General features: G+C 37.5%; 3 protein-coding genes and 1 long non-coding RNA gene across 4 annotated transcripts; 1 reads left to right on the forward strand and 3 right to left on the reverse strand.

The window, feature by feature from the left end:
• Positions 1–245: 245 nt before the first annotated feature.
• Positions 246–1,378, forward strand: LOC113040580 (SLAM family member 9-like; the record flags this gene model as incomplete). Its single annotated transcript, XM_026198883.1, has 3 exons — positions 246–591; positions 678–995; positions 1,194–1,378. Coding segments are annotated over 3 exons (804 nt in total), but the record flags the coding sequence as incomplete, so codon positions are not given.
• Positions 1,379–4,279: 2,901 nt separating this feature from the next.
• On the reverse strand, positions 4,280–8,876 carry LOC113040394 (uncharacterized). Its single transcript, XM_026198745.1, has 5 exons — positions 8,255–8,876; positions 6,699–7,031; positions 5,553–5,882; positions 5,307–5,420; positions 4,280–5,178 (listed from the first exon to the last, which is right to left on the reverse strand). Exons 1-5 carry the CDS (start codon positions 8,334–8,336, stop codon positions 5,102–5,104), a joined length of 936 nt encoding a protein of 311 aa, XP_026054530.1. The 5' UTR covers positions 8,337–8,876; the 3' UTR covers positions 4,280–5,101.
• Positions 8,877–9,284: 408 nt separating this feature from the next.
• On the reverse strand, positions 9,285–13,789 carry LOC113040393 (uncharacterized protein K02A2.6-like). Its single transcript, XM_026198744.1, has 2 exons — positions 13,637–13,789; positions 9,285–13,554 (listed from the first exon to the last, which is right to left on the reverse strand). Exon 2 carries the CDS (start codon positions 13,535–13,537, stop codon positions 9,629–9,631), a length of 3,909 nt encoding a protein of 1,302 aa, XP_026054529.1. The 5' UTR covers positions 13,538–13,554; positions 13,637–13,789; the 3' UTR covers positions 9,285–9,628.
• Positions 13,790–21,610: 7,821 nt separating this feature from the next.
• On the reverse strand, positions 21,611–22,308 carry LOC113040718 (uncharacterized). Its single transcript, XR_003275296.1, has 2 exons — positions 22,249–22,308; positions 21,611–21,933 (listed from the first exon to the last, which is right to left on the reverse strand). It is a non-coding gene; the product is annotated as an uncharacterized LOC113040718 (long non-coding RNA).
• Between the last annotated feature and the right edge of the window lie 4,175 nt (positions 22,309–26,483).

The raw sequence follows: 26,483 nt of genomic DNA on the forward strand, positions 1-26,483 counted from the left end.
ATCAGGTCTGTGTTCACAAACTTTATTTAGGTGCACAGGATGTCAGCAATGTCGAGGTTGTTACATTGGAACATTTTATTTAGCAGACGTTACATGAGATAAAAAAAAAAAAAAAAATTGTCAGAATTCATGAACTACAGGAGTCCAGGAAATCTTTTTTTAATGGATGTTTTTCTGTTTGCATTTAAACATTACAATTTACAACTGACTTTAGACTTTGCATCTTAATTTCTGACTAAACCTGTTCACGTTCACCAGGTGTGTTTGGTGCTGAGACAAATGAAATACAGTCAGTTTCAAGAATGGAGGGAGATTCTGTCACTCTAAACACTGATGTTACTGAAATACATGAAGATGACGACATACTGTGGAATTTTGGAGCCGAAAAGATTTCTGAAATCAATAGAGCTACGGGAAACTTCATCACATATGATGATGTTCTTGATGGGAGATTCAGAGACAGACTGAAGCTGGACGATCAAACTGGATCTCTGACCATCATGAACATCACAACTGAAGATGCTGGACTTTATGAACTAGAGATAAGAGGACAAAAACTTTCTTTAAAAATATTCAGTGTTTCTGTCTATGGTGAGTAGAGATCATGATTTAATCACATTATAAAACTGATTCATCAAATGACATAGTTTTTATGCATATTCTCTCATGTTTTTCAGCTCGTCTTCCTGTTCCTGTCATCAGCAGAAACACTTCACAATGTTCATCATCATCATCATCATCATCATCATCATCATCATCACAGCAGAATTGTTCATTGTTGTGTTCAGTGGTGAATGTGGGTCATGTGACTCTCTCCTGGTACAAAGGAAACAGTTTATTGTCCAGCATCAGTGTGTCTGATCTCAGCATCAGTCTCTCTCTACCTCTGGAGGTGGAATATCAGGAGAAAAACAGCTACAGCTGTGTGATCAACAATCCCATCACAAACCAGACCACACATCTGGACATCAGCAAACTCTGTCAACCATGTTCAGGTACAGCAGATCTGGAGTTAGTTGGTTGTTTATTTATCTATAGAGAACTAAGTCCCCCACACTTTTCTGTAATAGCAGAAGTGGGATTCTGCTAAATTGTCATAATGAGACTAAAGTCAGTTTATTGAAAATCCAGTTTCTGTTTCATTATTGGTTATTTGCCCCCTCTCTCTCTCTCTCTCTCTCTCTCTCACTCAGAATGCCAGGGTCAATGTTGTGCTAGTTCGGAAGCTGTGATCCGATTGGTCCTCTCTGCCTTGGTGGGCGTGGCTACTGTGTTTTTTCTGGTTTATGACATCAGATATACAAGTGGAGGAGACAAAAAACGGATATCATAAAAAAAGAGAGATCTTGGATCTTTAGTCTGTAAATATTAAAATATATAGGCCTACAATCTAAATTTAAATTCCAGTTGAAAAAAAAATTATCAATAAAATCAATAAGTGACATTCCAGATTCTCATCATAGACTTGTTTATGCATTACAATTTTATATAAGTTGCATTTCGATGTAGACTGAATAAATCTGTAATGTTTTGCTGACAGTTTAAGGAACTGTAGATAAATCGTATGCCTGTATCATGAGGACTGCACATACTTAAGATATATGTGAACCACAAAGAGAGTCTAATAAAGTGTCAAAGACAAATAATAATGCAGGCGATGTAGAGACGAACAGTAATATAATGAATGCAGTATCTTAAGATTTTTAGAATATCTGATCAGATATGCAGAATTACTTGAACATTTATCATTTTAAATGTTTAATTATCAACAATAATTATTAATAATTTGCAATATTTTAATTCAGAAATGAAATATTTTGTCACTTGATCATAATGTGAAAATATCAAATTCAATTTCTTTCTTTTTTCATTTCACTTGCCAAAAATAAATAAATAAACAAATCCAGTATAAATCAGAAAATTTCTACGTTTAAATAAAGGTGCTGTTCTAGACCATAAACACAAAGTTGAACAAACTTTCCATCTCATACACACAATTGACCTCTGCTGGATATATGAGGTCATTGCACATTCGTTTCTTAACTAGAATTGCTTAATTTTTTTCCACAAACCTGTAGATGACAGCATTCTATCCCTAACACATAGAGCAAAGTCCAAATACAATTTAGATTAAGAAAAAAGATTCATAAACTATGGGAGTACTTTTCAAGTTAGTTTTCTCCATAAGGATTTCAAATTCTAATGAGTTCAAATGAACCAAACTCTCCAGCTCTGCGATTGATCACAGTAATACAAAGCTCCCTTTGAAGCAAAACAAAGTGGATTAATTTTTATACATTTTGCACATTATAGTGAATACAGTACATTGACAAATGAATGAAATACATTGCCATTTTTCATATTGACTTGCCATTATGCATATTACATTTCAAAATGATTTTTGCTATGTGAAAGTCATGACATTTTCCAGTACTGTAACCCATAATTGGTGCTCTGCATTTAACCCATTCAAGTGCACACACACAGCAGTGAGAAGTGAAAACACAGTGAACACACACCGAGACTCAAACCAGCAACCTTCTGGTAACTAGTAACCATTAGGCCACAGCTGCCCCCTGTACCCTGGCGCCTTTGGTGTCCTCAGATTTCCAGATTTTTCAAATAGTGCACACACACAGCAGTGAGAAGTGAAAACACAGTGAACACACACACACCAAGACTCAAACCAGCAACCTTCTGGTAACTAGTCCAAGTCTCTAACCATTAGGCCACAGCTGCCCCCTGTACCCTGGCGCCTTTGGTGTCCTCAGATTTCCAGATTTTTCAAATAGTGCACACACACAGCAGTGAGAAGTGAAAACACAGTGAACACACACCAAGACTCAAACCAGCAACCTTCTGGTAACTAGTAACCATTAGGCCACAGCTGCCCCCTGTACCCTGGCGCCTTTGGTGTCCTCAGATTTCCAGATTTTTCAAATAGTGCACACACACAGCAGTGAGAAGTGAAAACACAGTGAACACACACACACACACACCAAGACTCAAACCAGCAACCTTCTGGTAACTAGTCCAAGTCTCTAACCATTAGGCCACAGCTGCCCCCTGTACCCTGGCGCCTTTGGTGTCCTCAGATTCCAGATTTTCAAAAAGTTGTATTTTGACCAAATATTGCCTATATTATATATATATATTTAAATGGACTCTTATGACTGGTTTTGTGGTCCTGGTTCAAATGTTTCCATAGATAAACAGCTTCTTCATTGCAGTTTGTGTCTATTATCGGATGGATTTTTTGTGTGTGTCTGAAAACGTACTTATTCTTACTAACTTACTAATTCATGATATGAAACTCTTCATTATGGAGGAACATACCTTTACCATACCTTCATTATAGACCGCCCACCCACTTTTTAATTTTGTTTCTTTATGTTTTCTTTTCTTTACCTTCACCTATGGCTATGGGTGTTTTAAAAATAGCAGGTTGTGTTGATTTTTACATATGCCATGTAAATGTTGTTATTTAAGAAACTGCATAATAATAATAATAATAAAAAAGGAAAATAAATATTTATTTATTATTTAAGAAATTAAGAGTTAAAAGAGCAGTATGGTGGCATACTTTAACTTCTGAGATTTAGTTGACTACTTTTAAAAGAAAATAATCGCAACCCACCTTATTTACATAAGCTGACTTATAATGACATAAGCCGTTTTCTGTGAATGTGCGAGACTTCCGGTTCATTAGCCGCTGTAGGGAAATAACGACAAGAATAACAAGTAAATGGTAAAACCGTTTGCACTAGAAACCAGTATGTTCATAATAAAGATTACATTAAAATAATACGGTAAGACAACACCAGTTTGCAAGTTTAAGCAAAAAGAAAAAAAAAAAATCTGTGAAAGCAGATGAGACCGGAAGCCAGATATTAAATTAATAATGGCCACGCCCACTCTCACGGGAAACTCAAGGTGAATACATTCTAAAAGCGGAGTCAATGGGTAAAAAGTTAATGCAGTTGCTAAGGTATATAATTTGACAACTTCACACTTGTTATATGACGCCGTATTGTGGACAAACTATGAACAACAACAGTAACAAAATTAATTAATTGGAATCAGTCAAAAGATTAAATATTTCGACATTTACCACCGAAAAATTAAAACGGAAAATAAAATTTATTAAAAAATATTATAGACAACTAATAGTGTATTAAAGATACTAAAACAACACTGGTACATGCTTACCAACCAAGATCCTTTCACTTAAAATATAACTTGTTTAAATAAAGAACATTTCTAACATTTAAACAGATTATTCACATTCAGCACACAGTGCTACATTTATTCACCGTTTTAACAAATATAAAATAACTTCTAAATCAAACATACAAATATGAAAAAGTGACATCTTCACCTAATAGCAAGGTGCAGTAAACCATAAAGCTCATCATTTGTAGTAGTATTATTGCCATAACCAAGAACAAAAGGCTACAATGACACAAATATCTATTCCTAAGCAGACACAAACATAAATTAATTTAAAAAATAAATAATACAATATAACATAAAAATACATGCATCATAAATAATCTAAGTGCATTTTTACAGTTTGCAAAGCATTTAAATAATAATAAAAAAAAGTCATTTTAAAATATGAAACGTTCCCATGTATATTAATAATAGTAGCAGATATGTGTAGCTGTAAACATTTAGCGGTAAAGCAATTTCCTTTTCTTTTTTCTTAATTAAATGTTCCACATCGGTCCAGAATATGTGCAATGGGAAAATAGCATATATAGAAAGCATATCTCACCTTTACAGACATTTCAGGAGTAATAAATATCATTCCAGCACATTATTTTTTATCCGTAACAACTGCAAACATCATGGGTTTAACTGGTATTTAACATTTTTTCTTTAGAAATTCTCTCAAGTTAATAAAATCTCTAGCACTGTTTACGAGCCGACTAATTTATAAGATATCGTTTTACAGCCACTGTGTGTACATATATATATGACATTCAGATGATTACATTATTAAAATGATCTATGCCTCCCGTCACAGGTGATTTAACATTTCCAAACCAGGTAACAGTAAGTGCACTGTGATAAATAAGAACCTGTTTTTGTCACTTCACTAAAATGGGAATAATGCATCGGTGTCTTCACACTGATCCGGTTGGGATCCTCTCCGATCTTGAAGGCTCTTTTCATCTGTGTGACAACAACAAGTGACAGAAGATAAAGAAAGACAAATGTGTAGTGTCAGTGACAGCTACAGAGACGAATGCAATCACACACAGAGTTAAATGCTAAGGTGTTTTTCTTCAAGTAATACTTGCCCTTCATGGAGCTCCTGAAGAAATAGAAAATGACTCCAACAACAACAGGTGCAGCTATCAGCAGAACTACAGCCGCATATATCCCTGCTTTAACAGCTGAAGACACACCTGAATCTGGAACCAATAGAGAATATATCAGATCTATAAAAACAGGTTTGAGGCAGTCAACACAGTTTCACACAGTGAAGTCAAAGAAGTAATGATATTGATCTTCATATTGCCCTGTAAAGCCACAGTGACACTCACCAGTCACAGACACAGTGAAGCTCTTGATGCTGGTGACAGTGTAATGGTTTCTCATGGATCTGATCTTAAGTTGATATTCTCCAGAGTCTGTGGATCTGGTGTCTGTGATGGTCAGAGATCCAGTCTGATGATCCAGCTCCAGTCTGTCTCTGAATCTCTCTTCACACTGGACATCTTCACAGATGTGAGTCTGATCTCCAGTGGTTTCAGCGATGAGAGAGTCATTAAAGCACCACGTGATCACATCATCTGGGTTTTTAACTCCAGGAGTGTCTAAAGAGACAGATTCTCCCTCCTTCACTGACTTTCTCTTCACTTCAGCAGAAACACCTGAAACACAAACCAACAGCCGCTGAAGAAGAACCTCTAGAACAGAAACAAACCATGAAAACGCTCTCTCTTTACTCACAGGCGTAGAAACGTCAACTCTGCTGGATTTAAAGATAAATAGAGCTGTGTCATATGGTAAAAGAAATTATCACCTTACAATTTTCATATCAGTTGATATCGATGATTATCACGACACATAGGAAGATTTTTGTTCCTAAGTGAAGTTAATTGTGCTTTTAGACTACTCTATGTTCACAACATAACAACACTTCACGCTTTTGAACTCTTTATACTTTTCCCGTATTTATTTTCTTTTAAAAAGGGTCAGTTTGAAGTAAATATTTTTTAAGTGTTAGTGTTGTTTTGTAATTGATTTTTTTTTCTTTGAAAACCAAGACAAAAAACAAACAAACATTTTGGCTATTTAAGTTATGCAATGTTGAAAAAAAAAACAAAGGCAAAATAAATGGGGTTGAAAAAACGTGAAGAAAAAAAAAAAAACTTTAATTTCGGTGCATCCCAACAATATTTATCAACATTTTTATGCTTATAAACACAATTTATGTGCTTATTTTACAACAAATCCTCCTCATTTTGGAATCCAGTGAACTAAAAAGGAGTATGAACTAACAGAGCAATTTCAATTGTGTAGTCAGAAATGTGATGTTGAGAACTAAATTGAAAACTAATGGCTCCCCAGTGGACACAGATTAGTTTCTAGCCCAATAAATGTCTTAAAGCAACTCTGAATGTCCATATTATACTAAACATATTCATTATGTGATTTGAACACATAAGCATCCATTAGTGACTCACCATTAACATCAACATTGAAAGTGTTTCCAGTGTGTCTGCTTCTGAAGGTCTGTAGTCGATACACTCCTCTGTCTGAAGTGCTGATGTTTGCGATCGTAAGATCACCAGATTGATGATCCAGCTTCAGTCTGTCTCTGAATCTCTCATCTTCTCTATTACACTGAACATCGGTGCAGTTATAACTGAGATCTCCATTGATTTGAGCGATGAGATCGTCAATGAAATACCATTTAAATCTTTCTCGACGGTTCATTGTGATATTAGTGTGAAGAGTGACCGAGTCTCCCTTCATCACAAACACTGACACGAGTTCTGTGGTGACATCAGACGCACCTGGAGAAGAAATACACAGATTATTAGAAATCTCTTAATAAACAGAAAGACAAATGTGACCCTGGACCCATATCAGCAGTCAAGTAGCACAGATATATTAGTAACAATAGCCAAAACCATACAGTATCCATTTATATGTAATGCCAAATATCATTAAGGCATTAAAGATCATGTTCCATGAAGATCTTTTGTAAATGTCCTACCGTATACACAACAAAACCTAATGTTTGTCTAGTAATACGCATTGCTGAGAACTTCATTTGGACAACTTTAAAAGCGATTTTCTCAATATTTGGATTTTTTTTGCACCCTCAGATTCCAGTTATTTGTATCTCAGCCAAATACTGTCTGATCCTAACAAACATACATCAGTGGAAATATTATTTATTCAGCTTTCAGATGATGTATAAATCTTAATTTCATAAAAACTTTCAAATTTATTTAAGTATAGAAACTATTCTGCCTTATTACGTGATAAAAAATGTGTTTGTAGTATATAAACTTTAAGAAATCATTCTTATTGATTATTGTTCAGCAGTTATTTGATTTGTAAACCAGTTAAAAGATAGAAATTGAAATAGAAATAATGTAAAACATACGTCTCTATCATCACTTTTGATGAATTTAAAACATCATTGCGAAATAAAAATTTCAATTTCTAGCATTTCTTTTCCGAAAAAAAAAAAAAAAAAAAAATTATATATATATATATATATATATATATATATATATATATATATTCTGAATGGTATAGTGTATAATGTTACAAAAGCTTTTTTATTTCTAAATGCTGATCTTTGGATCCCCCTATTCATCAAAAAATCATGAATATTTTTTTTTCTTTAAATAATTCTTAAGTAGCAATACCATTTCATGTTTTTATTCGAAATATTGCTTTCATATAGCCTACCATTTAGGTTTTGCCGGTATTTGTATAAGGAGCGTGTTCCGTTAAGTGTGCGAGGCGTGATTTTAAATGGTATTTATTTACAGAGTTATATGATATCACACTTCTCTAGTATGTTTGGTCTGTGTGGGAAGACGCTGAAGGAAGTGGCGTGACGCAATTCTGTGAATGAATATGTCCAAGTGAAGTAAACAGTTTGTTTTTGTTTGTTTTTAACGCTAGATAATATCCATCAGATAATAAATACATCTAAACTATTCATTTGTATTTTTTCATCGTTGACATCAAGACGAACTGTAACAAGTAAATGTCTTACCGTTCAGAAGTAAAGCAAACACTGTAAACAAGGTAAAAGTAAACTTTGTTTTCAGCACGTATTCTCCGAACAGAGCCGCCATTGTTCCTTTTCACAGTTTCACGATCTCAAGGAAGAGGAAGTCGTCATTTATTTTGTCCTTGACAGAACTTTTTTTCTCTCTCAAGTTCTTTCACACAAATAGTAACTTATATATGCTACAGAAACTCAACTGTAAATATATAAAAGGTTGCGAAAATGCCAATGATTCAAATCCAGTAATTAAGTAAAAAAAGAAAAATAAAATAAATAATGAGGGATTTCGATTAATATTAATGATTATTATTTCCGTTTATTTGTAAATAGTTTCACCATCGCATAATAACATTGTAATTCTGTTGGAAATAGGCCTAATTAAAAATTTACCGTACAAACAAGTCCGGCATTATTGTCATTTTGTTAAAAATAGAATAATGTATTTAAACTATATACTACACACAGGTGTAGTATAAAAAATGAACACAAGACGTAGTCAGCTAGATGATGAACATTATTAGGCTAATAGTATTAATTAATAATTTTTATATGATGCAGTCACACTTGTAGCAATATTTGTTAGTTCTGTTTGTTGATTCAGGGTTAGCATCATCTGAGGTCCTTTGAGGGTCAGCATCATCTCTTCTCAGGTGTTCTGGATCCAGACTGGAGCTTGTGTAAATCCCGTGGCAAAACATAGAAACAAAGTAGAGACATCATTAGCATAGCTGCTGATCCAACAAACTAAAATTAGTTTAACCCAAGCTAATTAATAAAAATGCGCATTTGATCAGATGCAGCTACACTCACAATTTAAGAGATACATTATTATTTTTGTTTATTTTGGTGACGTATAAATAAAGTCTTCCCATCTGCCTGCACTTGAGTCTTCGCCTCTTGCGATCTGTGACACTACGTCCTTAATAACAATGGATGAAAAGTTTAGAGCCATGTATTATTCTCGTGTAGTCACTCAGAATAGTGTCGTACCAAGAAATAACCAAGAGCACACATGTTTGCGTCTAGCTTCCGTCTTTACTGGAAATCAACTGCCTCTCATACAGAAAGCTACCAACCAATCAACATTCAGTATGCAAATATTCACATGTGAATCGATAACATTACATCCCCCTCTTTGTGAAATACTTTGTTACCATATAAGTCTAATATTGCAAAATTAAACTTCCCTTGAACATATCGGTTCCCATCGGGACAATACTTAACGTTGTATTTGTAGAACAAATGAACTAAGGTTTCATAACCAATGAAATGCAGAACTTGCATTCAGAAATACTCTCGTGTGTAACGTCCCCACTACTGCCACACTTGTTTTATTTTATTTTACCAAATGTCAGAGGTTTATAGGTCAAGAATGTCTCTAGGTTTCACCATGCGACCAGAGCGTGTAAACTGAGGAGTCACCGCTTTTTGATGCATGCTACCATTGTTTTCTTTCAATCCTCCTGTATCCACAGGTGCAGGAATGTGCATGCTCTCAGGTGCTGGCTCATTTGTTTCTGATGCCATTTCTTTGGTTTCCATTAAGTGTCGACGATTACGGCGGAACACTTGGTCATCGTGAGTACGGATAAGGTATGAACGGTGTGCATCCACAGGTTGCAAAACAGTGGCGGGCATCCATCGACCATTGGTTTGTTGAAATCGAACATTATCCCCTTGTGCCAATGCTGACAATGGCTGTGCTGTGCGATCATAGTACTGCCTCTGTGTTGCTTGCTTTAGCTTTCTTTTCGCATTCACCAGCTTTTGATCCACGACCTGAGGCTGTAGCTGTTTTTCGGACATAGGGAGGATGGAGCGAAGACGTCTACTCATCAGCAACTGTGAGGGAGACTTAAATCCATCAACAGGAGTGCTCCTGTGTTCAAGTAAACTGAGGTAAGGGTCCTTCTTATCAGCCTGTGCTTTGCTCAACATGGCCTTTGCTGTTTGTACAGTCTTTTCGGCGAGACCATTGCTTTGCGGATAGTGTGGACTAGATGTTACGTGCATGAAGTCCCAGTGAATTGCAAAGTTTTTGAAGTCATGCGAACTGAACTGTGGGCCATTGTCTGAAATTATTTTTTCAGGTATACCGTGCCTGGCGAAGATGGCCTTCAGCTTACGGATGACTGCTGATGATGTGGTCGAGTGAAGTCTCTCAAGCTCGAAGAATCTGCTATAGTAATCTGTGGCTATTATATAGTCATCTCCATTCCACATGAACAAGTCTGTTGCAACGACCTGCCAGGGACGTTCTGGTATCTGGTGAGATATCATGGGCTCTTTTGCATTGGATTTGCGACGCTCTAAGCATGTGGTGCATCTTTCCACCATTTCTTCAATTTGCTTGTTCATGCCTGGCCAAAATAAAATATCTCTGGCCCTTTGCTTACTCCTCTCTATTCCCATGTGTCCAGTGTGTATGCGCTCTAACATTTCTGCCCTAAGCGCATGTGGAATGATGATTTTCTCACCCTTAAACAGAAGCCCATCGATCTCTGAGATCTCATTCCTGTGATTCCAGTACTCAGTAAGGTTATAGGGGCACTTTTTCCTCACATCAGGCCATCCAGATTTTATGACACTTCTCAGGGAAGAAAACTGTGGATCTTGCTCTGTTGCTTTTCGGATGCTCGTTAGCTTACTGTCGCTTACAGGTAGATTATCTACAACTGTGTGAATTTGTGCATCCATATCCTCATCCAGTGATTTGAGTCGGTACGAGATGGACTTCCTGGACAGCGTGTCTGCTATTGGAATGTCTTTTCCTGGACGGTGCACAATTTCAATATCATACCTCTGTAGTTGTAAGATCATTCTCTGGAGGCGTGGAGGCGCAGCTGCAAGAGGCTTTCTCAGGATGGGTTCTAATGGTTTGTGATCAGACTCGACAATCACCTTTCTGCCATAGACATATGCGTGAAAACGTTTGCATCCAAACACCACAGCATACAACTCCTTTTCGATCTGCGCATAGTTTTCTTCTGTTGGTGTGAGGGATTTTGAAGCATACGCAATAGGCTTTTGGTCCTGGAGCAGTACGGCTCCTAGGCCGCTTTTTGACGCATCGACCTGTAGGTGGAGCTCTTTACCAGGGTCATAGTATGACAGGACAGGACCAGGCTCTCGTGTGATCAGTTCTTTCATCTTCTCAAATGCTGTCATCTGAGTAGCGTCCCACACGAACTCACTGCTCTGTTTCAGGAGCTGCCTCATGGGTGCATTTATTTCAGACAGATTTGGCGCAAATCTGGATAAATAGTTAACCATGCCTAAAATGGTCTCCAGTTCTGACTTATTTTTTGGAGGGCTCATGTCTCTTATCGCACTGATTTTTTCTGGGTCAGGTTTGATGCCTTCTCGTGTTAACTTGTGCCCGAAATAACTGACCTCAGGGACACATATCACACTTTTGTCTGGGTTGAGGCGTACTCCTTTTTCACGGGTCCTCACTAGCACAGCGCGCAAGTTTGCATCATGTTCCTCTTTTGTTTTCCCAAAGACGAGTATGTCGTCTACAATGGCTGCAACTCCGTCGAGCCCCTCATAAGTCTCATCTATCTTTCTCTGAAACTCATCTTGAGCAGAGACCAGTCCAAAAGGTAGACGTAGAAATCTGTACCTTCCCACAACAGTATTGAATGTTGTCAATTTTGACGATGACTCTGACAGCTTGATTGCCCAGTACCCAGATTTTGCATCAAGCACACTGAAAAATTGTGCTCCAGCGAGTTTTGGGGTTATGTCGTCCAGTGTCGGCAGGGGGTAATGCGGCCTTTTGATCGCTTTATTCAAGTCTCTGGGATCTAAACATACCCTGAGTTTTCCAGTGCGGGGCTTTTCAACAACAACCAGGGCATTAACCCAGTCTGTGGGTTCCGTCACTTTAACAATAATGCCTGATTTTTCCATGCTGTCCAGCTCCTCCTTGAGTCGACTGCGCAGCGTGAAAGGAATCCTCCTGGGCGGATACACGACAGGGACAGCTGTAGGATCTATGTGTATAGTACATTCTCCTGGAAATTCACCGATCCCATGAAAAACATCCTGGAACTCTTGCATGATATCACAGGTCTTGCTTGTATCTGCATCAACTGAAAAGACAAGCTTTATCAACCCCAGGTCCAGGCATGCTCTCAAACCAAGCACGGGAGGTGCATGTGTACTCACAATGTAAAATTCCAGCACCGCTTCTGTGTCTTTGTATCTACAGTTAAGCTGACATGTTCCTTTTACATCCAGTGGCTCTCCACCATAGCCTGTAAGACGGCGTGTTGTGGGCTTCAGTTCTGTTGTGCTGAAAAGCTTTTCAAATCTACCGGCTGGAATAATGTTCACCTGGGCCCCAGTATCCAATTTGAAGCTAACTTTGCTTGCTTTCTGTCCTAATTCAAGTTCTGCAAAAGCCTGTTCACATTCTGTGCTTTCATGCTCTTTATTAATTGCATCAATGAACAGCTCATCCCCCTCCAAGATGTCTGTATTTCCCACTGTGTGTATAGCTTTATGTGTAACAGGTTGTTTTGATTTACATACTTTTGCGAAGTGGTTGAGTTTATTGCATATTTTGCACCGACGGCCTTTTGCAGGGCACGCACCCCTCTGATTGTGTAGCAGTGCACATCTGCCACATGGCCTGTTTCTGTCTGTAACTCTATCCGCTTCCTTCGCGGTTGCTCCGTGTTTCTGTCTGTCTGATGTTGACTTTTTGCTTATCACTGCATGTGCTGCACGGTCATGTGCTGCGGTTGCACGTGAGTTTATCATCCTGAGCTGGTCTTGCGCAACCTCGTGCGACCGTGCTATATCAATAGCCTTTTCAAGTGTTAAATCAGCACTTTGATTTAGCAGTTTTTCTCTGACTTTTGGGGAGTTCGTTGCAAAAACAATACGGTCCCGTACCATTTCGTCACTGTTTGTATACCCACAGTCTTTCACAAGAAGTTTAAGCTCTGTAACGAAGTGCTCGAATGTCTCGTGCTCTCCTTGTATTTTTTCATGAAACTTGTACCTCGCAAAAATCGGGTTTGCTTTTGGCATGACATACTCTTCAAACTTATCATAGTAAGACTGCAGTTTTTTGGATTCATCGGCTGATAATGTCCATGTATTATAAACATCTCGCCCCTTTTCACCTACCCAAAGGAGCAGATAGCTACACATGGTCTCCTCTTCCTTGTCGCGCAGCGGCCCGGCGAACATGAGCTGGACATGCTGACGAAATCTCCGCCATGCATCCGGCAAGTTTACGGAGTCCCAATCCATTTTCGGCGTAGGAACCCCTGACGAATCCATCATGCCACAATTAATAAACTTCTGACACCATGTATTATTCTCGTGTAGTCACTCAGAATAGTGTCGTACCAAGAAATAACCAAGAGCACACATGTTTGCGTCTAGCTTCCGTCTTTACTGGAAATCAACTGCCTCTCATACAGAAAGCTACCAACCAATCAACATTCAGTATGCAAATATTCACATGTGAATCGATAACATTACAAGCCCTACTGATGATTAAGTCTAGAGTGTGTCCACCTTTGTGTGTGGGTCCATGTACATGCTGAATCGACAGGTAAAAAAAAAGCCTCAAGTCCAAATATTCAGTTATCACCAATTAACTGTTTGACAAACACTTCCTGCTTCGATGTCCAGATCTGAATTGAAAATAATCTCAAACATGATCCGAAGTCCCGATCTGAATCAATCGAGTCGCGAACAGGGTCCGAAGTGCCGATCTGAATCAACCGAGTCGCGAACAGGCTCCGAAGTGCCGATCTGAATCAACCGAATCGTGAACAGGCTCCGAAGTGCCGATCTGAATCAACCGAATCGTGAACAGGCTCCGAAGTGCCGATCTGAATCAACCGAGTCGCGAACAGGCTCCGAAGTCCCGATCTGAATCAACCGAGCCGCGAACATGCTCCGAAGTCCCGATCTGAATCAACCGAGTCGCGAACATGCTCCGAAGTCCCGATCTGAATCAACCGAGTCGCGAACAGGCTCCGAATTGCCGATCTAAAAACTTCGACCAAAGAATGTAAAAAATAACTCGATTTCTCTAATTAGAAACTCTAATAACTCTACAACTCTGTGAAAGACTCAGAACACGTATCTAAAAATAAATCGCTATAGTAAAAGAGAAATAATAAGAGGAGTGAAGTTTCCTACCGTTCTCCTGTGTTTGGTCCTCACGCGCTTCTGACGCTCCGCGGCGCGTCTCCGCCCCTCACACGCGCGTTTACAGCGTTAAATTAATCATCTTTGCTAATTATTATACATTTACTTCATTGTCAGCTTCAGGTACTTCATTTATTATTGTTCAATGAACTGTTTGAAACAAGAAAAGGTTGTATTTCAGTAATAATTCTAAATTATCAAAATAAAATATATAAAATAATGGTTTCTATTTTAATATGTTTTAAAATATAATCTATTTCTGTGATGTGCTGTATTTTCAGCATCATTCCTCCAGTCTTCAGTGTCACATGATCTTTAGAAATCATGAAAATATGATGATTTATTATTAGAACTATTAATAGTTGTGCTACCAAATATTATTTTGGAATCTGTGATACTTTTTTTCAGGATTCTTTGATGAATAAAAAGTTAAAATTAAATAAATAATCTTGAGTAAAAGTACAGATACGTATAATAAAATATTACTCCAGTAAAAGTAAAAGTACTCCTTTTTCAATTTTACTCAAGTGAAAGTACAAAAGTTTTTATGTACTTAAGTAAAAAAGTACTGAAAGATAGATGTTTGCAATTTTATATAGGCTAATTTAATTTTATATTAGCACATTTGTTTTATTTTTTTAATAATCCTACTGCTCAAAATACCTGGGATTTTTTCCAAAATAACCACTATATGGAGTCAAGATATATTTTTGTTGTTGATCTGGACTACGTTGACGAGAGTAATGTTAACTGTGAAGCTTACACTGTGATATACCTGAGAGAAAACAGAGATGACCATCTGATTTTCACCAGTAAGAACAAAGTATTTTAAAGTTTGTTGTTTTACAGAACAACACAATTATATATGACATCATAATAAAGGCCTGAAGTTAGGAAGAACATTTTAAGGAAAATATAATTATATTTTCATAATGATTTTTTTCCTTCTCAAATCTTGTCTGTGGTGTAAAAACACCCCTGGACAAACGGGGTGCATCTCTTCCCCTCTTTAATAATTACTGTAGTTACCATGTTCTGAACATCACATCCTTTCTTTTCTCCCCAGATGTAATCTATATATATATATATATATATATATATATATATATATATATATATATATATATATATATATATATATATATTTGGACATTATTTATAAAAATTACCCCAAGCACCAGCAAGCTTGTTAGCTAGACATTTAGCATCAGCTACAATATTTACTTATTTTCAGTACGGTTATGAATAAACATTCATGTCTGTCTAACGTTACTCGTCTAGTTAATCCAAACAATATAACGTTACTGTTGATAAACAATATAAAAACAGACGTCATGGTAGCATTTTAATAAAACGGATAATATTACGGTAGCGGGGAATTTGGACATGAATGAGTTATTTTATTTAATCTGTGTTAGTTTAAGGTTATTTTATTTTATAACCTAAAACACAGAGACGCTGATTGATGTGTCTGCATCGTTTGCACTGGAGCATTAAAACAGATCACTCTTTACAGCGGATTTAGTTCCCAAACAACTGATAATTTTGACCTATATATGATTTTCAGTTACAATAATTAATCCTAAATGTCGACATTAATAACTTACTTTTAGCAACATCAGACGCACGCACGCTCACAAGATCTGCCGGTTCTTACTTCTGGAGACTCAATCAATCAATCAATCACCTTTATTTATATAGTGCTTTAAACAAAATACATTGCGCCAAAGCACTGAACAACATTCATTTGGAAAACAGTGTCTCAATAATGCAAAATGATAGTTAAAGGCAGTTCATCATTGAATTCATTGATGTCATCTCTGTTCAGTTGAAATAGTGTCTGTTTTAATTTGTAATCAAGTCAATGATATCGCTGTAGATGAAGTGACCCCAACTAAGCAAGCCAGAGGCGACAGCGGCAAGGAACCGAAACTCCATCGGTGACAGAATGGAGAAAAAAACCTTGGGAGAAACCAGGCTCAGTTGGGGGTCAGTTCTCCTCTGACCAGACGAAACCAGTAGTTCAATTCCAGGCTGCAGCAAAGTCAGATTGTGCAGAAGAATCATCTGTTACCTGTGGTCTTGTCCTGGTGCTCCTCTGAGACAAGGTCTTTACAGGGGATCTGTATCTGGGCTCTAGTTGTCCAGGTCTCCGCTGTCTTTCAGGGCAGTAGAGGTCCTTTCTAGGTTCTGATCCACCATCTGGTCTGGATACGTACTGGATCCGGGTGACTGCAGTGACCCTCTGATCTGGACACAGACTGGATCTGGTGGCTACGGTGACCTCGGAACAAGAGAGAAACAGACAAATATTAGCGTAGATGCCATTCTTCTAATGATGTAGAAAGTACGGTGTTATGTGAAGTGTTTCCGGTTCACCTAATTAATGCAGCCTAAAAATCCTTTAACGGATTTGGATATTAAAAGCATATTAGTATGTTATGTGTATGCCAGGTTAAAGAGATGGGTCTTTAATCTAGATTTAAACTGCAAGAGTGTGTCTGCCTCCCGAACAATGTTAGGTAGGTTATTCCAGAGTTTAGGCGCCAAATAGGAAAAGGATCTGCCACCCGCAGTTGATTTTGATATTCTAGGTATTATCAAATTGCCTGAGTTTTGAGAACGTAGCGGACGTAACGGAGTATAATGTAAAAGGAGCTCATTCAAATACTGAGGTGCTAAACCATTCAGGGCTTTATAAGTAATAAGCAATATTTTAAAATCTATACGATGTTTGATAGGGAGCCAGTGCAGTGTGCACAGGACCGGGCTAATATGGTCATACTTCCTGGTTCTAGTAAGAACTCTTGCTGCTGCATTTTGGACTAGCTGTAGTTTGTTTACCAAGACTCGCACTAAACGGTTCATTTGAATCAGTGAGTGGTCGACTCCAGAACAGCTGCAATCGGATCATTCTAATTCGTAAACGAATCGTTTGGTGCGATTCGCGATCAGATTAAAGTTTATTTTGAAAAGACTCAGTTCGTTCATGATGAATCAGACACCGCTTCTGCGTGTCGGAGCACGTGATATATTATAGGGAGTAACGATATGTTTTATGAAATGTAGTGAAGTTAAAAGTACGATCTTATGCTTTGGAATGTAGTGAAGTAAAAGTAAAAGTTACTCAAAATAAAACTACTCCAGTAAAGTACAGATACTTGAAAAATGTACTTAAGTACAGTAACGAAGTAAAGCTACTCCGTTACTGTCCACCACTGATTTCAGGAGACTACCTCTTGAAGCTCATCCAGAGAAAGCCAAGAGTGTGCAAAGCAGTAATCAAAGCAAAAGGTGGCTACTTTGAAGAACCTACAATATTACATATTTTCAGTTGTTTCACACTTTTTTATATGTATATAATTCCATATATAATTCCATATGTGTTAATTCATAGTTTTGATGCCTTCAGTGTGAATAGTCATGAAAATTAAAAAAAAAACTCTTTGAATGAGAAGGTGTGTCCAAACTTTTGGTCTGTACTGTACATGCTGATTCACTAACAATCATTTTGCACTGTTCCCAATCCAGCTGCTTGACTTACGATGTTTCTCTTTGCGAATGTAAAGTATTATGTGAAGCATTCATATGGTTTGTATATATATTTTTTAGTCTATGTAAATTTTAACATTTATTTTTTGTGAGTTCGCACTAACATATAATAATGGTGGAACAATTAGAAGTATATTTGGCGTGCTGTCCATTGACAGGGCTCCGAGCCCGGGAATAACCCAGAGAACTCCCCAAAAGAATGGTATGAGACAGCAGCCGGACAGAAAATGTGAATGACCCCCAAAAATAGTGAAGAAAAGTGGTGTGTGTGGAAAAGTGAAGTTCAAGCTTGACTTCGACTAGTTGCTAGTCCTATAGAAGGCACAACAGGATAATAAATCTTTGAAGGACTTCCACATTTAGCTCCATTTCCAAACAGTTAAAATGACAAATAAATATCCACGAGACGTGTGATTATGTTTCTGGATTGCTCAAATTGAACAGCAACAAACAATCTACCCTTAGCATCTTTACCTAAAAACTTAAGGGTGTAAAGTTTAGTAGGGAGTGAGGGACATGTCTCTACCAATATCCAGCCACTACCAAATTAGCCCTAGCAATAATTTTGATCAAGCAAATTAAATGTCTGTGGTCTGCTGTTATGACCTAACCAATGCTAAAATAATATGCACTGTACGTCCTTGTGTTAAAATGAACAATCTTACTTATAACAATATATGTCCTTTTCAGACCAGTCTTTTTGGATCCGATCTATTGTTAAGCAGTGTTTTCAGACTGAGAGGTTCATTACAGCAGAACAGGAAGCTCTGAAGACACATGCACTGAATGGTCACTCACACCTACAAGCTGCTCATCCAGCAGATCGAACACAGCTCTGAGGAAACAGACCGCAGCAGGTTTCACTTTGACTCAGATGAGCTGCTTTGTTTGTGAGATCAGACACTTTGAACTTTCTGTTTTTGTTTGTTTTCAATTCTCCACATTTTTGAGAATTAAATTTTTTCAGCTATTTCAAACTATTAAAAATCTTAGGTAGATCTACATAACATCCTGTATATTTAGCTTATATCCAGTAATTTCTTTCAAACATGATAAGTGTTAAATGATAAAATAGCCTGCATGTGTGTGTGTGTGTGTGTGTGTGAACTAGGAGGGTCCAACTTTGTCTGAAGGAGTTTCTTTTAAGCGGACGGTCTTATTAGAACAGACTTTCTCCGAACGGCTGATTAAAATGTTTGACATGCTTGTTTTGTTCTGTTTGTGGCATGCGACTGGTAAGTCATACATATATTTTTATGGTTTATTTGTCATAAGGTAGGATCATTTTAATTAACAGCTCTTTACAGATAAATCAAATCTACTTCAGTTTCGATTCTTTGCTTGTTACGTGTGTTTCTAGACTTGGAAAATATTCTAAAGCACTGTAGCGATTTTTAGTTTCTCACTTTATTTTATTTTTTCAATTAAATTTTTTGAATCAGGGACAATGCACATTTATAATACATAAATATGTAAAATGCACCAGATACTGGCTAAACATATTACATGACATGCAATGAGAGATCCTCTGCAGAAAATTACTCTGCAACTCTGCAACTACAAAAGTCATTGAAGGCTTCGTAAAGCAACAACAGTCTTGATCCGTGTCAAATCTGGCTCTGTTTGTTCCTCAGGTGTGTTTGGTGAGTCTGTGTCGGTGATGGAGGGAGATTCTGTTCATCTAAATACTTATGTTACTAAAATACATGAAAACGATGACATACTGTGGACATTTGGAGCTGATCAATCACTTTTAGCTGAAATCAGTAAAGCTGCAGGAATCTTCTCCACATCTGATGTTCTTGATGAGAGATTCAGAGACAGACTGAAGCTGGACAGACAGACTGGATCTCTGATCATCACAAACATCACAACTCAACACGCTGGAGTCTATAAAGTAGAGATTAGTGGAGTGAAACTGTCATCAAAGAAGTTCAGTGTTTCTGTCTACGGTGAGTAGAGATCATAATTTAATTGCATTACAAAAATATGAATAATCAAATAACATTGTTATTGTTTTCAGCTCACCTGACTGTTCCTATCATCACCAGAAACTCTTCTCAGTGTCGTCCATCATCATCATCATCATCTTCATCACAGCAGAATTGTTCATTGTTGTGTTCAGTGGTGAATGTGGGTCATGTGACTCTCTCCTGGTACAAAGGAAACAGTTTATTGTCCAGCATCAGTGTGTCTGATCTCAGCATCAGTCTCTCTCTACCTCTGGAGGTGGAATATCAGGAGAAAAACAGCTACAGCTGTGTGATCAACAATCCCATCACAAACCAGACCACACATCTGGACATCAGCAAACTCTGTCACACATGTTCAGGTACAGCAGAGCTGATACGGTTATTTCTTCACACAAAACTAATTAAGTCACCCATAAACTTTTTTCAGTTTCACAAAAGAGGGCTCATTTTTATAGCATTACAGTATGTTTTAAAGTTTGAGCTCCTCACAGGGACTAAAGTAAACCACATATCTGTTTTTCCCCAGAAGTCCACATCTATTGCTGCGGTTTTACTGAAGCTGTGATCCGATTGGTCGTCTCTGCTCTGGTGGGCGTGGCTACTGTGGCTGTTCTGGTTTATGACATTAGATCTGCAAGAGGAGGAGACAAGAAGCAGATATCATACATATTGTGACATATCTGTAGGTTCTATGAAGATTAAGATAAAAAAAAAAGATTACATTTTATTTTTTGGATAGTTCGGGCCAGTTTCACTGGAAGTTATGATTTTGTTCTCATGGATGGAAACGGTGCTTTTTCACATACTTTATAGTTGTATTTAGATCTGAGTAGATTAAATATTATAGAGCAATTTGGTATGATGCTGTTAGAGCTTCATGAGGAAAAGCTATGCGAGAACCAAAAAGAAAGTCTAATAACCTGACAAAAAGAGAAATATCTAAGATCAAACTACAGACAGACAGTGATATTATGGACACAGTATGTTATGATTTTTAGAATATCTCAGGTAAGTAGAATATATATATATATATATATATATATATATATATATATATGCATTCATTTAATGCAGAAAATAAATAGGCCTAGTTGATGTTTTGTGTTTCGCATGACTATTAAGGAGATCAGAGACCCGTGATCCTGTGAATGCGTGGTTTATTTAGGGAAACTAACTTAAAATCCCAGAGCAACTCTGATAGTATGGCTAGTGTGAATGTGTTGAAGAGGTTTACTGAAATAAAACAAGAAGTTTATTTGATCAGTTATTGCCAAGGTCAAATTTGTGTTGTAAGTACTAAAACTTAAAATGTATAAAACTATAGATATTTAAATAAATAAAAAAATCTAAATGACTAGATGTATTCAAATTAAAACCATATTAAAATATGAAAACTATTCAAAACTAATAAAAAATTTGAATGGCAATGGTACTAATGTTTTAAAACTAAAATGACACTTTTTTGGGTGAACTAACCCTTTAAATGTTCATTTATAACATTCAAAATGTTTCTTTAAAACATTTTAACATTCCGTTATTAAGAGCAACAGTAAAAATTATATACTTACAACACAAACATGCAAGTTAAGGAAGAGCATTTGCATGTAGTCTACAGATCAGCGAATAAAGAGAAAACTGTTGCAAAACATGCAGTTTATTGAAAACAGAGTCAAAGATTATGCCTGCATTTTTTTTTTATCAGTTTCAATTACATTTTATTCAAATTATATTACACATTCACTTTAATTGGCACAGAAGTAAATTCCATACATGCTAAATGTAAACCTATTCCAGATGAATAAGCAGTGTCCAGATAATGTTCTCCATAACTAGTAACAAGTGCGTGCTTTATGATTAAGTGTGGCCTAAAGAAATTCAAGTTAAAGCTCAACAACAGAAGCTAAAGTGCAGAGACACAATCCAGTTCTGATCCTGTTAGGTTTGGTGACGTTTTCCTGCCTGCAAGGAAACAAGGATTCACAGATTACAGAGAGAGAAATAAACAGTGGTTACACTTGTAGTAGCTCATCGATTCTGAAGTGTTTGAAAGTTCATTTAAGTTTGAGGTCAACTCCATTCAGTGGAAAGAATAGCGGATGAATAAAAATGTGTCCCTTTGTTTTTCATCAGAAGAGCAGAAAAATGCTATTGTATTTCTGATTTAATGGTGATTCTTTGCATGATATCTGAATAAATGACATGAATCCACATCACACACACACACACGGAGTGAAATCAAACACAATCTCATACTAGCAGGCTGCAGTACTTTACCTCATCCTTGGACTTTTAACAGATGACTCCGCTTATTTGTTTTTTAATCTCGTCTCCTTTAAAAAGTAAAATAATAATAATTTAGCACTAATTTTGAAAAATACAGACAGTCATTTCCTCCACTTATAATAGATGTTTTATAATACTTGCCCTTTATAAAGCTTCTTCCCGAAACCACGTGTGCTGAATAAGCCAGGTTTTACTGAAGGCGGACCTGAATCTTTAGAGTCAATCCCCTTTGAAGTGGGAAGTTGCACTGCACTCCCTAGAGAACAGTAGATGATTACCATTGATTCCAGGACAAAATACTTCAAGAAGTGTGCTCCTATGCAGAATAACTTATGCACCCTACGACCAATCACAACAGACTGGGCCATCTGACCAATCAGAAAAGAGCAGGCACAAAGAAAGGAGGGGTTCAGAGAGACTGTATCTTTGAAAATGGCTGGAAATCATTTTGGAGGCATATTTTGAGAAAACAAGCGTATTTGACCTTGCATGCAAGTAAACCCAGACATCCCAACCTGCAAAAAGTCATTTCAGGGAGGTATCTCCCCCCCCCCCCAAAAATGAAGGAAATACATCTCGGCTGTAGTCCCCTTCTCAGTGAGACTTTGCCTATCTGAATGGGAGAACTGAGATATATTGGAGCAGCCTTCCCTGCGCTTAGCCTCCCTAACATGTTGTGGTCCCTAACAGATATAAAAGCATAAAATATTATTTCTATAAGCTATAGGTCTATGTAATTATTCGTTAAATATGTTTAAATATGTAGATTACTTTTACTATTTATCTGCTTATACAATTTATGTAAACTGCATGTATTTATTTTCCATTGCAACTTTAAACAGGTCTAAGGAGTTTGTTGTTTTCATATAGCCTTGGCAACTAGCTTGAATAATATGCAGATGAAATTAAACTTGTCAACTCACCTCAACATGCCTTTTGCAATCATTTAGCCTGCCATGGGCAATGCTTGAGCAAGACTGTCATTATGTTTTACATCTATAAGACAGGGGTACACTTTCGTGTAGTCTGCCGTAAAATGTGTCTTATACTTTTTTTGTTTTGTGCCACTCTCCCTCTGCCATTGTGCTCCTGTTTCTAGATAGACATAACTGATTCATTTTGTTCGGGACTCGGGAGAAGAGATAAAAGCCCGCCCACACTGACAATTGATTGGTTGATTTGCAGAAACAGGCCAATCAGGATGCTCTCTGTCTGACATGCGCTTCGTACACACGCACATTGGCACACATACGCAAGGTCTCTCGCTCCCTCTCCCTCTCTGCCGTGCGCGCGCTACACGGTTTGAAACACAGTATCTGTTTCGCATGCGCGTTTTTGCTCGCTCGGTCTAGATTCCGGGAGATTTTGACTAATTTGCGGGTCTCAGGGAGCCGCTTTCAATATGCGGGAGACTCCCGGAACTTCCGGGAGACTTGGGATGTCTGTAAACTTATTGTAGGAGACTCAAAGTAATATTAAAGAACCTTAAAAAAAATTTGCATAATAGGGCCACGTTAAAAATCTTTCTCATGCTTTCCCACTTGACTTCATGTCAGCTCTTCATGGTCCAATCATAAAATAAATTAAAATATAATAATAATCCACAAGTGTGCTTGGCAGGCCGTTTGCACTATCTAGGACCCACCACTGAAAAGACCCCATTTCCCCTGCATTTCAACCTTGCGCAAGGAACCACAAGTAGGTTTTGAGAACCAGATCTTAAGTCTCTGAAAGGGCTTTGTATTGGTATGATTAAAGATTCAAGATGAGCAGTAGAGAAGGTAGGGTTGCCAATCCTGACAGGATTTAAACCAATTCAAGGCTGAAGCTTAGAGTCCCACACTGAATACTAATCGAAGCAGGAGCAACTAGTGGTCTAATGTATCAAAGGCAGCAGTCAAGTCTAAGAGAATTACAGTAACAGACTCATCTTCCTCAGTAGCAAAGACGATACCATCTCCACAACCACCACTGCAATGGCTTAACATAGGAGGACAATGAACACAATAACATTTCCTGGTGGCCTGACGGTCATTGGCCTGACCGCTGTGCAATTGATCAGGCTGACGTGCAATAGGCTGTTATGACGGTTTTGTGAATCTACGAATCAGGCGATCGTGGAGTGAAAATGACACTACCACATGAGCAAACATCAGCGAAGCACTGCCTAATTGGCTATATCCAGAGGCAGGCTTTATCTTAGAAAATTGTGCAAAAAATGGAGCTGTAAATGAAAAGGAGGAGCAGAGACCGAACGAATAAAAAGGAGAAAAGCCCTGGCCACAGACCCAGCAAATTGCTGGATGCGCATTCTGTATTCCCAGACATTACAACAATAGCGATGAGGAGAAAAAATAAAACCTGGACAAACCATTCACTCTTGATCAATGTGAAGGAGTTATGCCGAAATATGAGCAGTCATTGTCACTGATTCGCGAAACCGCTACGAACTCCTGAACTGACTCAAATGATTTGCGATCCCTCTTCGAAATCCCGAACTGACTCAAATGATTCGCTATTCCCAAGCTGACTCAAATGATTCGCGATCCCGCTCCGAACTCCCAAACTGATTCAAATGATTCGCGATTCCCAAACTGACTAAAATGATTCGTGATCCCGCTCTGAACTCCCAAACAGACTCAAATGATTCGCGCACCCGCTTTGAACTCCGAAATGACTCAAATGATTCGCGATCCCGCTATGAACTCCCGAACTGATTCAAATGATTCGCTATTCCCAAGCTGACTCAAATGATTCGCGATCCCGCTCCGAACTCCCAAGCTGACTCAAATGATTCGCGAACCCGCTACGAACTCCCGAACTGATTCAAATGAGTTGCGATCCCCAAACTGACTCAAATGAATCGCGATCCCGCTCCGTTTTCCCGAACTGATTCAAATGATTTGCGATCACGCTATGGGAACTCCCGAAATGATTCAAATGATTCTCGATCCCACTAGTTATTAAATGCAGATAGTGCTCTAAGCTAGTTTTTGACCACACACTCAAATTGTAATGAAAAACAGCCCTACAGAACAGAATAGAACAGCCATACAATCTGCAGTATGAGACATACGGCCAAATATAGTTTTTTATTATTCTTGACAACCATGAATAAAAGTCATGTGGGTTTGGAACAACAAAGGTAAACAAGTAAATGGTGACAATTTCTTTTTTTTGGGGGGGGGGGGGGGGGGTGAATGAATGCTTTAATTCTACTGATAATTGATTTTCAGTTATTTGTGCTATGTCACTTATAAATAGTTTTACTTATATGAACGGTCTTTTGCTCATTTCAGCAAACAAAAAGATGCAAGACTGCAAACTTTCCAGTACTTCTGTGTACTGATAATCCAGTTTCCAGCCAGTCCCAGGAGGTTTGTCTGTTTTATCCTTCTTCACTAAAATGTCTTAAAATTGCTTGGCTATTGACCAGTAAATGCTAGGAGATTGTAGATATACAATAGGAATTTTGTTATTTACTACGTTTTTCAGATTATATTAAACCTGTAAAATATTGGAGAAGATCAATTAAGTTTTCAGGAGCACATGTGATAAATGCTGAACTACATAAAAGACAACCTGACTACACCAACATATCAAAAATCTAATGAGACGCGCTCTTTTTAAAAGAGTTGATTTAATGACAAAATCAACATGAGAGGTCATGGACATGTTCCCATTTCCTCGGGTTCCACAACATGTTAGTATTTGAGTTTAGTGTTGTTTCCTTTGAGTTCAGTATTTCCACTGCATTTTCACATTTTTTTTGTATGAATAAAAAACGTTATTAAAAAATGTTTTAATAAATTTTTCTTTCAATTTTCTTTAGTTCTTTTTTTGGTAGCTGCTGCATGAAGTGAAGATGCGGTTTGGGAAGGACCTTCATCTTAATCTAGAGACTGCTCTTCAAGTTCTGAACAGTTCAGCAAATTGAAACAAACACAAAAAGTATGTTCTTTTTTTCCTTAACCCAACCATTAGTTGCTTGGTTTGTTGAAGGGTTACTGTAATAAATCTATTTATACCATGGTTTGTCTGAATATTTGATTCTGATCTGCTAAAAGGTGTGCATTAAAATACTTTGATTCACAGGTAGTTCCAATCAGTTTAATTACAATTCACGAGTTCACACTTACATATAATTAACTGAATATTATAATGCGTATTTGGCGTGCTGTCCGGGGAAGGGGCTCCGAGCTCGGGAATGGCCCGAACCTAGAGTA

Source organism: Carassius auratus, chromosome 22 (assembly GCF_003368295.1).
Source record: "Carassius auratus strain Wakin chromosome 22, ASM336829v1, whole genome shotgun sequence".
Lineage (NCBI taxonomy): Eukaryota > Metazoa > Chordata > Actinopteri > Cypriniformes > Cyprinidae > Carassius > Carassius auratus.